Source organism: Gobius niger, assembly GCF_951799975.1.
Source record: "Gobius niger genome assembly, chromosome: 5".
Taxonomy (NCBI): Eukaryota; Metazoa; Chordata; class Actinopteri; order Gobiiformes; family Gobiidae; genus Gobius; species Gobius niger.
This window is the reverse complement of record NC_136856.1, coordinates 2437401-2453852: the sequence shown is the minus strand read 5'-3', so window position 1 is coordinate 2453852 and position 16452 is coordinate 2437401. Positions and strand designations below refer to the sequence as shown.

Sequence of the window (16452 nt, the reverse complement as noted above, 5' to 3'; positions counted from 1 at the left end):
CAGCGTGAGAGCGGGATTACGAGACTCACACTGTACGACACAGACTCAGATTCAACCTCTTAACCCAGCTCTTTCTCCAGTTCGGCTTTACCCAAATCTGAAAGCTTCTCGACTGGAGAGCAACAGTGCAACGCCTCTTTACAAAACCTGCAAGACGGATTTTAACTTTTATTTCGCATTGTCGGCGTATTTGTATCACATTCTTACGGAGCCCTGGAAGTGACATCAGAAAAAAAAATTGGGTGAAAAAATAATAATAATTTTAAAGAAATGTAAAAATGTATAAAATATAATAATCTCGGGGGAACGAGTAAATTATCTCAGGGTAAAAAAAAATGAAATATAAAGAAATATACAAAAATATATATTTTTATTATTATTACATATACATTTTTTTGTCTGATGTCACTTTCAGGGCTCCGTACATTTTAGAAGCGTTTTTGATGCTTTTTCAACACTTCTTTTCCTTGCTTTTTTGGCACTTTTTTGTTGTGTTTGCCAGTTTGTCATCTTATTTTTGACACTTTTTTGTAGACTTTTTTGACGTTATCGATAAGATAAGCATTTTTTGATCTCACAATGGAGAAATTCACTTGTAAAATCAGCTCTTAGAAACACTGTGCAGGATAGACGGGAAATGTGCAAACAATTAAATAGTAAAAAAAGAACAAAAAAGACAACAAGAAGACAAAGAGACCAGAATAAAAATGTCAGTCGTTTTTGATAAAGTGACGCAGATACAGGAGTTATTGCACATGTTACTTTACAGTCTGAAAGCACTGCTCCTTCTGCCACTGAAAGAGCTGCTCAGCTCCTCTACAGTCCCGTGCAGTGGAGTTGAGCTTGGCTAACACACATTAGTCGTGTTTTTGATGCTTTTTTTATTGTGTTATTGTTGCTTTTCCGGAATGTTTTTGTCGCTACATCTAAAAGCTTTGTTCACGAAGCTTTTCGATTTGAAGCCGAACTGGAGAAAATGTGGTCGGTTCAGGTGGAGATTAAAGCAGTACTGAGTAACTCCTGCCCCTAGAGGCCATAAGCGCCACTGCAGGTGCCGTACATGTTGTGTTTTTACTCATTAATCGTCCGTGAGAGTAAATACTACACTGACAGAAAAGACAAAGCGACAGAGGGATATTGTTCATCCAGTTACACAATGGAGATCATTTATTTCACTCAAACTTGGCTGTAAATCCTGTTTAAGTGACGCTAGCCCACAGTTAGCATTGCCCGTTAGCCTGTTAGCTTCTTCTACGTGATTCTAGTAGTGTGTATTGGTGACTCCAACCTGGTGCAATTGTGGTTTTATAGATATAGAAGGGAGGGTGGCCTTGAGGGGGATGAAAACCTCATGAGAATCAGAATTGTTCTCTCTTTAGCCGTTCTGGTGGAATATAAACATATGTATCGCACACACATAAAGTCAAGTCTAAATCGGGTCCATGTGGATGTTTTTTCACAGCAGATTGTTCACACAAAAATGCTGCTTGGTCATTTAAGATTCTGACTCCTGTTTTCCATTTCCCGTCCCATCAGTCGCCTGTCGGTGCAGTTTCCGGCGTTTAGTCTCTCAAACTAAAACATGTCGAGGCAGTTTACAAAGGCGGAGTGATGTATTTGAGATATCGATGTGTGTTTGATCGAGGGCGGCACCCGAGAGTCCGGCTCTGAACTGCAAACAGACCTGTGTGTTTGAAAAGGCTGAGCCAATAGCACACTGTATTACACTGAAACAACACGCCAATGTCCGCCATCGCCACGGTGTGGGACCACGTGGGACCACGGACTTCACACTGTTGTAGAAGTCGGCAAGCCTTAGTTATTCAGACATTCTCTCTGCACAAAACACTGACACTGATGGAGCAGGTCATGGGCCACATATAATGAAAACAGGAAAACACCATTTTTAAATAATGAATAATAATAATGAATACAGTGGTGGTCATGGTATCTGGTGGTCGTAGTATCTGGTGGTCGTAGTATCTGGAGGTCATAGTATCTGGAGGTCATAGTATCTGGTGGTCGTAGTATCTGGTGGTCGTAGTATCTGGTGGTGGTAGTATTTGATGGTCGTAGTATCTGGTGGTCGTTGTATCTGGTGGTCGTAGTATCTGGTGGTCATAGTATCTGGTGGTCGTAGTATCTGGTGGTCGTAGTATCTGGTGGCCATAGTATCTGGTGGTCGTAGTATCTGGTGGTCATAGTATCTGGTGGTCGTAGAATCTGGTGGTCGTAGTATCTGGTGGTCGTAGTATCTGGTGGTCATAGTATCTGGTGGTCGTAGTATCTGGAGGTCGTAGTATCTGGTGGTCATAGTATCTGGAGGTCGTAGTATCTGGTGGTCGTAGTATCTGGTGGTCATAGTATCTGGTGGTCGTAGTATCTGGTGGTGGTAGTATTTGATGGTCGTAGTATCTGGTGGTCGTTGTATCTGGTGGTCGTAGTATCTGGTGGTCATAGTATCTGGTGGTCGTAGTATCTGGTGGTCGTAGTATCTGGTGGCCATAGTATCTGGTGGTCATAGTATCTGGTGGTCATAGTATCTGGTGGTCGTAGTATCTGGAGGTCGTAGTATCTACAGTGGTGGTCATAGTATCTACAGTAGTGGTCGTAGTATCTACAGTGGTGGTCATAGTATTTGGTGGTCATAGTATCTGGTGGTCATAGTATCTATAGTAGTGGTCATAGTATCTACAGTAGTGGTCGTAGTATCTACAGTAGTGATCATAGTATCTACAGTAGTGATCATAGTATCTACAGTAGTGGTCATAGTATCTCGTGGTCATAGTATCTGGTGGTCGTAGTATCTGGTGGTCGTAGTATCTCGTGGTCATAGTATCTGGTGGTCGTAGTATCTCGTGGTCATAGTATCTGGTGGTTATAGTATCTACAGTAGTGGTCGTAGTATCTGGTGGTCATAGTATCTGGTGGTCGTAGTATCTGGTGGTCATAGTATCTGGTGGTCGTAGTATCTGGTGGTCGTAGTATCTGGTGGTCGTAGTATCTGGTGGTGGTAGTATTTGATGGTCGTAGTATCTGGTGGTCGTTGTATCTGGTGGTCGTAGTATCTGGTGGTCATAGTATCTGGTGGTCGTAGTATCTGGTGGTCGTAGTATCTGGTGGCCATAGTATCTGGTGGTCGTAGTATCTGGTGGTCATAGTATCTGGTGGTCGTAGAATCTGGTGGTCGTAGTATCTGGTGGCCATAGTATCTGGTGGTCGTAGTATCTGGTGGCCATAGTATCAGGTGGTCGTAGTATCTGGTGGTCGTAGTATCTGGTGGTCGTAGTATCTGGTGGCCATAGTATCTGGTGGTCGTAGTATCTGGTGGTCATAGTATCTGGTGGTCGTAGTATCTGGTGGTCATAGTATCTGGTGGTCCTAGTATCTGGTGGTCGTAGTATCTCGTGGTTGTAGTATCTCGTGGTCATAGTATCTACAGTAGTGGTCGTAGTATCTGGCGGTGGTAGTATCTGGTGGTCGTAGTATCTGGTGGTAATAGTATCTGGTGGTCGTAGTATCTCGTGGTCATAGTATCTGGCGGTCGTAGTATCTGGCGGTGGTAGTATCTGGTGGTCGTAGAATCTGGTGGTAATAGTATCTGGTGGTCGTAGTATCTCGTGGTCATAGTATCTGGCGGTCGTAGTATCTGGCGGTGGTAGTATCTGGTGGTGGTACCTTGGGCAGAGAGGCCCTGGAGCCCGAGCTCTGCGTGGTCATGGTGAGCACGGTGGTGTTTTTGATAAAGTGACGCAGATACAGGAGTTATTGCACATGTTACTTTACAGTCTGAAAGCACTGCTCCTTCTTCCACTGAAAGAGCTGCTCAGCTCCTCTACAGTCCCGTGCAGTGGAGTTGAGCTTGGCTAACACACATTAGTCGTGTTTTTGATGCTTTTTTTATTGTGTTATTGTTGCTTTTCCGGAATGTTTTTGTCGGTACATCTAAAAGCTTTGTTCACGAAGCTTTTCGATTTGAAGCCGAACTGGAGAAAATGTCGTCCGTTCAGGCGGAGGTTAAAGCAGTACTAAGTAACTCCTGCCCCTAGAGGCCATAAGCGCCACTGCAGGTGTTGTACATGTTGTGTTTTTTACTCATTAATCGTCCGTGAGAGTAAATCCTGCACTGACAGAAAAGACAAAGGGACAGAGGGATATTGTTCATCCAGTTACACAATGGAGATCATTTATTTCACTCAAACTTGGCTGTAAATACTGTTTAAGTGACGCTAGCCCACAGTTAGCTTTGCCCGTTAGCCTGTTAGCGTCTTCTACGTGATTCTAGTAGTGTGTATTGGTGATTCCAACCTGGTGCAATTGTGGTTTTATAGATATAGAAGGGGGCGTGGCCTCGAGGGGGATGAAAACCTCATGAGAATCAGAGTTGTTCTCTCTCTTTAGCCGTTTTCTGGTGGACTATAAACATATGTATCGCACACACATAAAGTCAAGTCTAAATCGGGTCCATGTGGATGTTTTTTCACAGCAGATTGTTCACACAAAAATGCTGCTTGGTCATTTAAGATTCTGACTCCTGTTTTCCATTTCCCGTCCCATCAGTCGCCTGTCGGTGCAGTTTCCGGCGTTTAGTCTCTCAAACTAAAACATGTCGAGGCAGTTTACAAAGGCGGAGTGATGTATTTGAGATATCGATGTGTGTTTGATCGAGGGCGGCACCCGAGAGTCCGGCTCTGAACTGCAAACAGACCTGTGTGTTTGAAAAGGCTGAGCCAATAGCACACTGTATTACACTGAAACAACACGCCAATGTCCGCCATCGCCACGGTGTGGGACCACGTGGGACCACGGACTTCACACTGTTGTAGAAGTCGGCAAGCCTTAGTTATTCAGACATTCTCTCTGCACAAAACACTGACACTGATGGAGCAGGTCATGGGCCACATATAATGAAAACAGGAAAACACCATTTTTAAATAATGAATAATAATAATGAATACAGTGGTGGTCATGGTATCTGGTGGTCGTAGTATCTGGTGGTCGTAGTATCTGGAGGTCATAGTATCTGGAGGTCATAGTATCTGGTGGTCGTAGTATCTGGTGGTCGTAGTATCTGGTGGTGGTAGTATTTGATGGTCGTAGTATCTGGTGGTCGTTGTATCTGGTGGTCGTAGTATCTGGTGGTCATAGTATCTGGTGGTCGTAGTATCTGGTGGTCGTAGTATCTGGTGGCCATAGTATCTGGTGGTCGTAGTATCTGGTGGTCATAGTATCTGGTGGTCGTAGAATCTGGTGGTCGTAGTATCTGGTGGCCATAGTATCTGGTGGTCGTAGTATCTGGTGGTCATAGTATCTGGTGGTCGTAGTATCTGGAGGTCGTAGTATCTGGTGGTCGTAGTATCTGGTGGCCATAGTATCTGGTGGTCGTAGTATCTGGTGGTCATAGTATCTGGTGGTCGTAGTATCTGGAGGTCGTAGTATCTGGTGGTCATAGTATCTGGAGGTCGTAGTATCTGGTGGTCGTAGTATCTGGTGGTCATAGTATCTGGTGGTCGTAGTATCTGGTGGTGGTAGTATTTGATGGTCGTAGTATCTGGTGGTCGTTGTATCTGGTGGTCGTAGTATCTGGTGGTCATAGTATCTGGTGGTCGTAGTATCTGGTGGTCGTAGTATCTGGTGGCCATAGTATCTGGTGGTCATAGTATCTGGTGGTCATAGTATCTGGTGGTCGTAGTATCTGGAGGTCGTAGTATCTACAGTGGTGGTCATAGTATCTACAGTAGTGGTCGTAGTATCTACAGTGGTGGTCATAGTATTTGGTGGTCATAGTATCTGGTGGTCATAGTATCTATAGTAGTGGTCATAGTATCTACAGTAGTGGTCGTAGTATCTACAGTAGTGATCATAGTATCTACAGTAGTGATCATAGTATCTACAGTAGTGGTCATAGTATCTCGTGGTCATAGTATCTGGTGGTCGTAGTATCTGGTGGTCGTAGTATCTCGTGGTCATAGTATCTGGTGGTCGTAGTATCTCGTGGTCATAGTATCTGGTGGTTATAGTATCTACAGTAGTGGTCGTAGTATCTGGTGGTCATAGTATCTGGTGGTCGTAGTATCTGGTGGTCATAGTATCTGGTGGTCGTAGTATCTGGTGGTCGTAGTATCTGGTGGTCGTAGTATCTGGTGGTGGTAGTATTTGATGGTCGTAGTATCTGGTGGTCGTTGTATCTGGTGGTCGTAGTATCTGGTGGTCATAGTATCTGGTGGTCGTAGTATCTGGTGGTCGTAGTATCTGGTGGCCATAGTATCTGGTGGTCGTAGTATCTGGTGGTCATAGTATCTGGTGGTCGTAGAATCTGGTGGTCGTAGTATCTGGTGGCCATAGTATCTGGTGGTCGTAGTATCTGGTGGCCATAGTATCAGGTGGTCGTAGTATCTGGTGGTCGTAGTATCTGGTGGTCGTAGTATCTGGTGGCCATAGTATCTGGTGGTCGTAGTATCTGGTGGTCATAGTATCTGGTGGTCGTAGTATCTGGTGGTCATAGTATCTGGTGGTCCTAGTATCTGGTGGTCGTAGTATCTCGTGGTTGTAGTATCTCGTGGTCATAGTATCTACAGTAGTGGTCGTAGTATCTGGCGGTGGTAGTATCTGGTGGTCGTAGTATCTGGTGGTAATAGTATCTGGTGGTCGTAGTATCTCGTGGTCATAGTATCTGGCGGTCGTAGTATCTGGCGGTGGTAGTATCTGGTGGTCGTAGAATCTGGTGGTAATAGTATCTGGTGGTCGTAGTATCTCGTGGTCATAGTATCTGGCGGTCGTAGTATCTGGCGGTGGTAGTATCTGGTGGTGGTACCTTGGGCAGAGAGGCCCTGGAGCCCGAGCTCTGCGTGGTCATGGTGAGCACGGTGGTGATGCCCAGTCCCACTCGGGCCGGGGCGGCGTCCATGTTGATCCAGAAGGAGACCCAGGACAGGATGACGATGAGGAGCGAGGGGATGTACATCTGGATCAGGTAGTAGCCCATCTGTCGCTCCAGGTGGAAGCGCGCCTCGATGCACGTGAATTTACCTGGAACAGGAGGAGAGAACATCGCTATAGCATCAGACTGAAAACAGCTCAGGGTCCGTCCTCAAGAGATCTGTCCTCAAGAGATCTGTCCTCAAGAGATCTGTCCTCAAGAGATCTGTCCTCAAGAGATCTGTCCTCAAGAGATCTGTCCTCAAGAGATCTGTCCTCAAGAGATCTGTCCTCAAGAGATCTGTCCTCAAGAGATCTGTCCTCAAGAGACGCACAAGATCAAGCTAGCAACGCAAGCTAACTCATGTACAACAGCCAGACTGAGTTTAGTCCCAATAACATTAGCACCAACGTCTGGGATCGCTCCGGTTTTAATCGTTTGGGGAGGACAAACTTTAGAGGGTCTGAATGTAGCTGATGGAGAGTCAGGTTGAAGTGGAGCTCCACTTCTCCAGAGGAAAAGACTCAATAAGACGTGTTTAGTAAACTTCACTCTCCTTAAGGTTAGGATGAGGGTTAGTTTGGACTCGTTTAAACTCGTGTTGTCCAGTGGAGCCGATCACGTGACCCTCCATCGGCTGCATCCAGACTCAACAGTTGCTAATTGGATCAAGCGCACCTCGTTTGGGCCAATCACAGACAAGTCTTAAAACAACAAAAGGCAGATCCATTACATATTCATTTTTGAGAACAGCAAAGTGTGTCTCTCTCACGGCGATACTGGCGATTTTCCCAAACCACTTCTGGTTCGTAATACAAACAAAGTGTCGAGAGCAGCACCAGAGGGATTCAGGTCCAAACATCTGACCAGAACAGACTCAAACTCATTCTGCACATGCTCAGCTCTGCCACCAAACCATGAAACACACTGACTGAGCTACAGCAGGATTTACTACAGATCTGCTTCACTCTGAAGACTAAATGAACATATCAAAGAGGGAACAGAAAACCTTTCCCTGTGATTTTTACAGTTTGTCATGTTGACAGAGTCTCAGTCTGAGTCTGCTGCTCAAGATGCTAGCACGCTACCGGTTAGCAACTGTCAACAATCAACGGTCAATGGTTTCAACAGGATAAACACACGTGTGTCTCACATCTATGACACTGAGGAAATACTACAGTAACAGCTCTGACCTCTGACCTCTGTCACATGTTGTATCCAAGGCCAGATGTTTGTGGTTCAAGGCTTTCTCTCAGAGAGGTCAGAGCTGAGGTGATGAAGCTTAATGCTAACCGGTAGCATGCAAACACTGACTCACTGGTTTCTTCACTTAAACGTGCGTCTCTGAGGTCATTTTTTTTACTGTTTTCTTCATGAGCAATGATTACGAGAACATAAAAATGTCACAATCGATCAGTTTACTTTCATTTCATCCTGAGTAGAGATATTGTTACATGTTGTAGTACTGCATAATTGTACTTCGGTATTCAAAATGGCCGCCATAACAACAAAAGTCACATGACTGAAAGGCATGTATTGGATCGAACTATGTTTTTCTGGAATACCAAGTATCGATATCTGATCAAGTATGGCAAACTTTCAATACTTGTGTTTCAAACACACACTGGAGAAAAGGCCATGAATCTCATCTTGGAAAGTGCTTGAAGTAAAACATTTAATGCTGATTTTGAGCAAGTTTGGACTGTCTAGAAAAATGAATATATAAATTGCCAATGGAACAAGCTATAATTCAGTGAAAATAAAATAAATTAACTTGAACACTCAAAAAACAACTCTTGAAATGAGTAGAGAAAATGAGTCTTGTTCCCTTGGCCATAAGATCGTTTAATCCTCAAAATCAGCACAAATTCCAATAATTGAAGCTCTTTAAAGTCATTTCGGTCAAAGATGAGACTGCAGCACTTTGTTACATTCTGTGTTCATGCACTTTAATAAATGCTACTTGGTTTATTAACTTTGGACACATTTTAAGACATATTACTCATTATAATGACGTATCGTGATTCGTGTGGGATCATGACAAAAGTGGAATGACTATACACACCCTACAAGCAAATGCTCTGCCTCTCGTTATTATAAACCAGTATAAAGTCGATCTGAACTCTGTCTCCTCTTCTCCAAAATGTCATTGTAACTTCCCCAAACTTTTCAGCACATTTCTTCCAGAGTCCACATTAGCGGCTCCTCTGTGACATTTATAAACTTATTTCCAGTGGCTTCGGCTGCTCATAATTCCCCGTCATGCGGATCTAAAACACCCCCCACATCTCAGAATCCAAACTCTTTGCTTCACGATATCTTGACAGTGTCTCTAAATCCACGGCCGCCGGATTGATCACAAACCCGGCTGGATTACTCTGTTTCGAGCCCAGGGGTGAGTCAACTTAAACTTCCGATTGAAAGAGGCAGAAAGTCCTGGGGATGTTTTTCCGCTCAAAAGTTGCTTGACGGCTTCTTCTGATTTGAAACTTTTGACTGATCCCACAGCCCCGAGGTCAGAAAAATGCACAGCGTTTTCAGAAAATCTCTCTCTCCTTGATCCGCGCCGTGCGTTTAATCGATGGGCGGTCAGCGGGGAGACTCCGGCGCCATCGATCTGACACGCAGGCCTGTTACGGCGGCGGGATGTGTGATTCCTGTAGCGAGTATTGTTAGCACAGACGGCCCGTCCAATGAGAGGAGGAGGAGGAGGAGGAGGAGGGAGTCTTCATTTTTAAGACTTCCATATTTATTCAGTGAGTGTAACTTTAGGCCGCTGATGAGCTAAAGACATTTGAGACCGACGAATTTCTGCTACTGAGACACTGAAGAGGCACCGAGAGCCCCCACAGCTGCAGCACAGAGGAGGCGTCACAGCAGGAGCTACAGGAAACAGGGAAGGGACAAACGAGGAGGTATCAAGGCAAGACGCACAGCCAAGCCACACAAGCCTCTATCCCTACTATTGTTCTGATTAATGTTCATTCCCTGGAGAATAAAACGGATTATATTCGTCTGCGAAGCTCCTCCCAGAACATGGTGAAAGACTGTTGTGGAGCTCAGGGAGGAGGTACCGAGTGCCTCTATGTCAGACCTGGGCAAATGATGGCCTGCGGGCCAGATCCGGCCCGCGAGATGATTGTAGAGCATAAATTCATGAGTATGTCAAAAACAAAAAGTAAGTCTCTAGCCCATTCCTTTGCAGAGTTAGGATTTTTTCTTTTTTTTAAAGAAATTACCAGAATGCTCACTCCAGCCACTAGGGGGCAGGTTAAATAAGAGTAAAAGGAAAGAATTCCACAGGTGTCCAGCAGAGGGCATTGGCATAATGAGAGATCAGGATACAAATAACACATTGGCTACAGGCCTGTCAGGCTCATTGTTTTTCATTTATTGAAAAAGGTTTCCTCAATAGTATACGAGCGATCGCGATGTCGTCACATCCGTTGGCCGTGGTCGGCATTTTACATTATCATATTTGATAAATATTTTACTAAAATCCTATAATCAGCAAAAACAATGTCCATAAACAGGGCACTGCTTCTCTTGCGCTGTAACAAATCTATCATTTTATAAAACCGAGTCAGACGCCTGGATGCATCAGCTGTTGCCGACCATTCACCAAAACATCCGGCCAAAATTGCGGAGGTAAACAATAACAGCGACCGCTCGTATTCTCCCAATCATCCAATCATTTAGGAGCTTTTGTTAATGGACCCTGGCAATACACCAACCCCCCCCCCCCCCCCCCCGCCCCATTTAGTTTATAAATCTGTCAGTGATGTTGCTGCATTTAACATATCAGCAATCCAGACCATTTTCATGACATTTGTAGCACCACAGCGTATTCTTATATCTATGGACACAGGCTGTGGCTCGTCTGAAAGCTGAGACTCTAAGCTCTCTGTAGGTGAAAACAGTTTAATTCTACGTGTCTCGGTTTCTGAGAGATCTGAGCTAAACAGAGGCTAGTTTTGATCAAAATCACAGATTTTTTTCTAGATTCGGAGATAATGGGGGTTTATGAAACACTCTCCTTTCTGATTAACTCCTCTCTCCTCTCTGGACTGACACTAACGTTATGTGAAGAGGAAAATGCCTAAATATCTTAGTTTTAATGACCTCATTGTTGACATGTTTTGAAACACGCGTGTTCTCGATCTCTTTTTATGGCGTATGCATTTAAACAGCTTGGTTCTGGATTGAAGACTTTAACAGGATGTTTCTCAGTCGTCCTTGGACCGATTTGAACCATTTAAAAACTCAGAGAAATGTTAAAATCTCAACTGTTTCGATCTTTCCATGTGAAGCTACTCTGCTTTGTCAAACACTCCAGAGAGCGAGAGAGAAGTGTCGGCTTTATAGCTGTTCACTACACAACCCCGTCGGACTAAAAAAGAGAAAAGAAAAGAAACACAATAATATATTTAATGTCCAGATGTGACTTTTTGAAGTTGTTGATGGTCATTTATTTCACTTCTGTTCATCACAAAGCTACAAAAATCACACATAGAGTGTATAGTTTTGTAATAATAATAAAAAGTGTTTCCATAAAAAGTGTTTCCGTTTTTGGCACTCACTGTGTTAAATTAAAAAAACATTGCACTTAAAGTCAGATAATAAATCTCATCTCTATATACCTGAAATAACATGGGTTTTGTTGCTATTTTCTGTCCAAAAATATTTGTTTCACTGTAGATTTTGTACTGAACACGTCAAAGTGACTCAAATGAAGGACAAACATTCTTAATTTGTGTGATTTAACTCTTTTCTCCCGTTAGACGCTGAGTGTGATTATCGTGCGTGTTTTTAATAATAATAAAGATCCGCCGCTCGTGGAAATAGACCCACAGTCGTGTAATATAAAACATAAAAGCGAGCGCCGTCCCTCAGAGGGTCCCGAGCCCCGCGTTGAGCACCCGTGTCCTGTGGCGTTCACTGTGAGCCTGTCGTGATGTGTTTTTGTGGCAGAGCCGGCGGCGCCGTTCGTCCTTGTCCAGTGAAAGGAGCGAGGACAGTGTTTACGCTCTGAGCGGCTCGTGTCAGAGAGGTGGACGGATAAGAGGACTTTGTTTATTTGTCTCCACATAATCCACCACGCAGCTGCTGAAAACAACGTCTGAAAGTGGAAAACGTGTGGACAGTTAGGCCGGGCTTTTGAGACGAGGGAGTGAAGAGGAAAATGATCACGTGACTTTGTGAAAACCAGATGTTTGTCCTTTTTCTGCTCGTGAAGCCGACAATGAAAACCCGAATAATGTCGCGTTAAATCAGACTCCAGGTGAGAGACAGAGCCTAAATACAGGAAAATAATGATGATATGATGAAATATAATAATAAAGAGCTTTACAGTACGGTTTAAATGTTCAGAAAAACAAAGAAGTACATTTTAAAGGCTGTTTTAATCAAAAACTTAATCAGTATTCAACCTCTTTAATCTTACACTGGAAAGATGTCTTAAATGAAACAAATGACTTTGCTTGAATGAAGTTTCTTTATGTTGGATTTAAGTTGTCTTTTTCTAATCTAACATAAGATAGAAATGCTAATGCTAATGCTAAGGCTGCTGTGCAGTTCCAAATGATTCGAGCGCACACAGCAGCATGGCGTTAGCCAGGTTATAAAATTATACTGATCCGACAAAAATCTTTCCTCCTCAGATTATTGAAAAGGAGCAAAAAGACAAACTTATATCATGTGCCTCTTTCTCCAAAAGAAACAAACAACAGTTTCAAAATGGTCTGAAGTAGCAACACGTCAGTCACACAAAAAATCACACGACTAGCAACAAACTAGCAACAAACTAGCAACAAAATAGCAACAAACTAGCAACAAACTAGCAAACTAGCAACACATTAGCAGCAAACTAGCAAACAAATTAGCAACAAACTAGCAACAAACTAGCAACAAACTAGCAACAAATTAGCAACAAACTAGCAACAAACTAGCAACAAACTAGCAACACATTAGCAGCAAACTAGCAACAAACTAGCAAACTAGCAACTTCAAGCAGGGTATGGACGCCAATAAAAATAGTCTTTCTGATTTTTCATTGAATTTCCGGTTCATGTGATGTAATTAATGTTTCCTTAAAGGGGCTAGATGCAAGTTGGCCATTTTATACTCACTACTGCTGCCTCAGGTCATATGTGTAACTGCAGGTTCTATATTAAGCTTGTGCATGACGGCACTTCAGACCCGAAGAGCAGGTCTGAGCTCATCAGGACATGGAGGAACATGTAGGGGGAGGAAAATACTTAGTTTTAACATGTTTAAACTCTGTATAGTCACTTTAAATATTCATTTAAACTGAAAAACATAAGTGGAATTTTTTAAAATTGTATTTCATGGAGTTCCACACTTTGACTCCAGCCCCGTCTGCTTCTGGGTGGTTCTGGCAAAAGGAAGGATGAAGTTAAGTTTGTGTCGGAGACGAAAGTGTGATTTAAATGAGAAAAGTGTTTGTACAGTTACTTGTACATTACTGTGAGTGTTTGGGCTTTTATAAGGTCGGGTTCCTTTAGCAATGTGATGTTCTGAATAATTGCCTAGTGAGTCTCTCCCATGGGCTTTATGAACGGCTCTTATTGCTTTCTTCTGTAATGTTATCAAAGGCTTCAAGGTGGTAACAAACTCATTATGCATCTCTTTTGAAAGCTAAGAACTACAAAACTGATCTAAGATTTCTTTCTCGTGTTTCTGTGCACTGTTGTTGACACTTTATCGTTGCTATCTCGTTTTCATCCCCATTTTGACGTTTTCTTCAGGAAGCTTTTAGATTTGGGTAAAGCCTGGATAATAACTGGAGACAATGTGCTCGGTTCAGGTGGGGGTAAAGAGGTTAAAAGGATTGTTTATCACTCACAGACCGCAGCACTTCCAAACACAAGCTGCACAAACTGGAACCATCGGCGTCCAGATCGCGTTACTGTTGTTTCTGTTTTTCCGTCTCCAACACGCTGCAGCCGAGCAGAACGCCGGCGTCACGGTGGGCAGCCTCGCACACCCGCTCCACTCAGAGAGAATAAGAACCATCAGTGTGTTCGGACAGATAAACCCCTGCTCTGGACAGGGGAGGAGTCGAGTCTGACAGACCGCGGCACAAAGCTAAAGTCCTCCAGGGGAAGTCTCGGTTCAAAACACTCAGGTACGAGCTACAGGGAGGTAAAGGGAGGTCGGCACAGTAAGATCAGACAGACAGTCCTTATAGGTTTAGTGCAAGATGGTTTTGTCCACAGGATCTGGCAATGAGTGTGACTGGAGAGAAATATAAAGTCTCGTCAGACAAATACTCCAAACGCCAGGTTATACAGCGCGCATTTATCTAAGAAAAGATGTTCTAAGTCCTTTCTACACCTATAAAAAGAAAAATTAACTGAAACTAGGCTGTGCCAAGGTCGGCAGCTCCGGAGAATTACAGGAGCCGCACCAAGGTCACATATTTGGATCATATCTTTGGATCGTCTCTTTGGATTGTCTCTTTGGATCTTCTCTTTGGATCTTCTCTTTGGATCGTCTCTTGGGATCGTCTCTTGGGATCGTCTCTTGGGATTGTCTCTTTCGATCGTCTCTTTCGATCGTCTCTTTCGATCGTCTCTTTCGATCGTCTCTTTCGATCGTCTCCTTGGATTTCCCTTTAGATCGTCTCTTGGGATATTCTCTTTGGATCATTTCTTGGGATTATTTCTTGGGATCGTCTCTTTTGATCGTCTCTTTGTATTTCTCTTTGGATCATCTCTTGGGATCGTCTGTTTCGATCGTGTCTTTGGATCGTCTCTTTGGATCGTCTCTTTGGATCGTCTCTTGGGATCGTTTCTTGGGATCGTCTCTTGGGATCGTCTCTTGGGATATTCTCTTTGGATCATTTCTTGGGATTATTTCTTGGGATCTTCTCTTTGGATCTTCTCTTTGGATCATCTCTTGGGATCATTTCTTGGGATCATTTCTTGGGATCGTCTCTTTGGAGCGTCTCTTTGGATAATCTCTTGGGATCGTCTCTTTGGATCTGCTCTTTGGATCTGCTCTTTGGATCTTCTCTTTGGATCTTCTCTTTGGATCGTCTCTTTGGCTCTGCTCTTTGGATCATCTCTTTGGATCTGCTCTTTGGATCTGCTCTTTGGATCATCTCTTTGGATCTGCTCTTTGGATCGTCTCTTTTGATCGTCTCTTTGGATCGTCTCTTTGGATCGTCTCTTTGGATCTGCTCTTTGGATCTTCTCTTTGGATCTGCTCTTTGGATCTGCTCTTTGGATCTTCTCTTTGGATCGTCTCTTTGGATCGTCTCTTGAGATCTTCTCTTTGGATCTGCTCTTTGGATCTTCTCTTGGGATCGTCTCTTGGGATCATCTCTTTGGATCATCTCTTTGGATCTGCTCTTTGGATCTGCTCTTTGGATCTTCTCTTTGGATCTTCTCTTTGGATCGTCTCTTTGGATCGTCTCTTGGGATCTTCTCTTGGGATCGTCTCTTTGGATCGTCTCTTGGGATCGTCTCTTGGGATCGTCTCTTGGGATCGTCTCTTGGGATCGTCTCTTTGGATCATCTCTTTGGATCTTCTCTTTGGATCTGCTCTTTGGATCTTCTCTTTGGATCGTCTCTTTGGATCGTCTCTTTGGATCGTCTCTTTGGATCATCTCTTTGGATCGTCTCTTTGGATCGTCTCTTTGGATCTTCTCTTTGGATCGTCTCTTTGGATCTTCTCTTTGGATCTTCTTTTGGATCTTCTCTTTGGATCTTCTCTTTGGATCTGCTATTTGGATCTTCTCGTTCCATCGCCTCTTTCATTTGGCCTTGGTCTTTGGATCGGCCTATGTGCAGCGATTCTGTTCCCTCAGATCCACAGCCCAACACGACCAATATTATGAATTCTTCACCATCTTCCTACAGATCATCTTTATCGTTGCGTTCGAGTGTTTCCGCAGAGCATTGAAAAGCATTCAACTTGACCAATGATTCCACACTCTCAGAGACTCTAATGGCAGCTCGCGGAATAATTAGTTTCAGCGCACGCAAAAGTGAACTAACAAAAGGCAATATTGAAATGGGCACCGAGAGAGTCCCGCGGCCGTAATTGGATTAGGTCCCGCTGCAGTGAAGCCTATTTACATTGCGGTCCAGTGTGTGTGTGTGTGTGTGTGTGTGTGTGTGTGTGTGTGTGTGTGTGTGTGCGCCTGTCCTCCGCGGTGCGTGAGGCCAAACAAGATGGCTGCCAATCCATTTCATCAAAACAGATCAATGCAAAACGGCGCCGTTCCTATTAGACTTTGGATGAAAAATGAAAGCGGACGGAGAAAGAGAGCGAGTGAAGAAATGAAAGGTTTGAAAAGATAACAGGAGAGAGACTGAACGGAGGGGACTTCTGAGTACACAATTGATTAAAGAGAGAGGCGAGGGGGGGGGGGGGGGGGGCAGGGCATGATTTACAACGTGACACTCGGGCAGAGCTCTTAAGGCTCGTCCGTATTTCTGTGCGATCAGGTGATTCAGCCGTAGTGCCTTCTCATGTGAGGGGGAGATTTACGGTGTTTACAGTGG

At 43.9% G+C, this 16452-nt stretch overlaps 1 protein-coding gene and 1 long non-coding RNA gene across 4 annotated transcripts in view; both read right to left on the bottom strand.

The window, feature by feature from the left end:
- The window catches only part of LOC306962939, a 935443-nt gene that overhangs the window by 154967 nt on the left and 764024 nt on the right, over nt 1-16452 (bottom strand). The gene's annotated exons all lie outside the window — the stretch shown is intronic.
- The window catches only part of glra1 (glycine receptor, alpha 1), a 239011-nt gene that overhangs the window by 38033 nt on the left and 184526 nt on the right, over nt 1-16452 (bottom strand). For all 3 annotated transcript variants that reach the window (XM_079556253.1, XM_079556251.1, XM_079556252.1), the window contains one exon: nt 6815-7029. In XM_079556253.1, coding sequence (XP_079412379.1) covers nt 6815-7029 — 215 coding nt within the window. The remainder of the gene's footprint in view (nt 1-6814; nt 7030-16452) is intronic.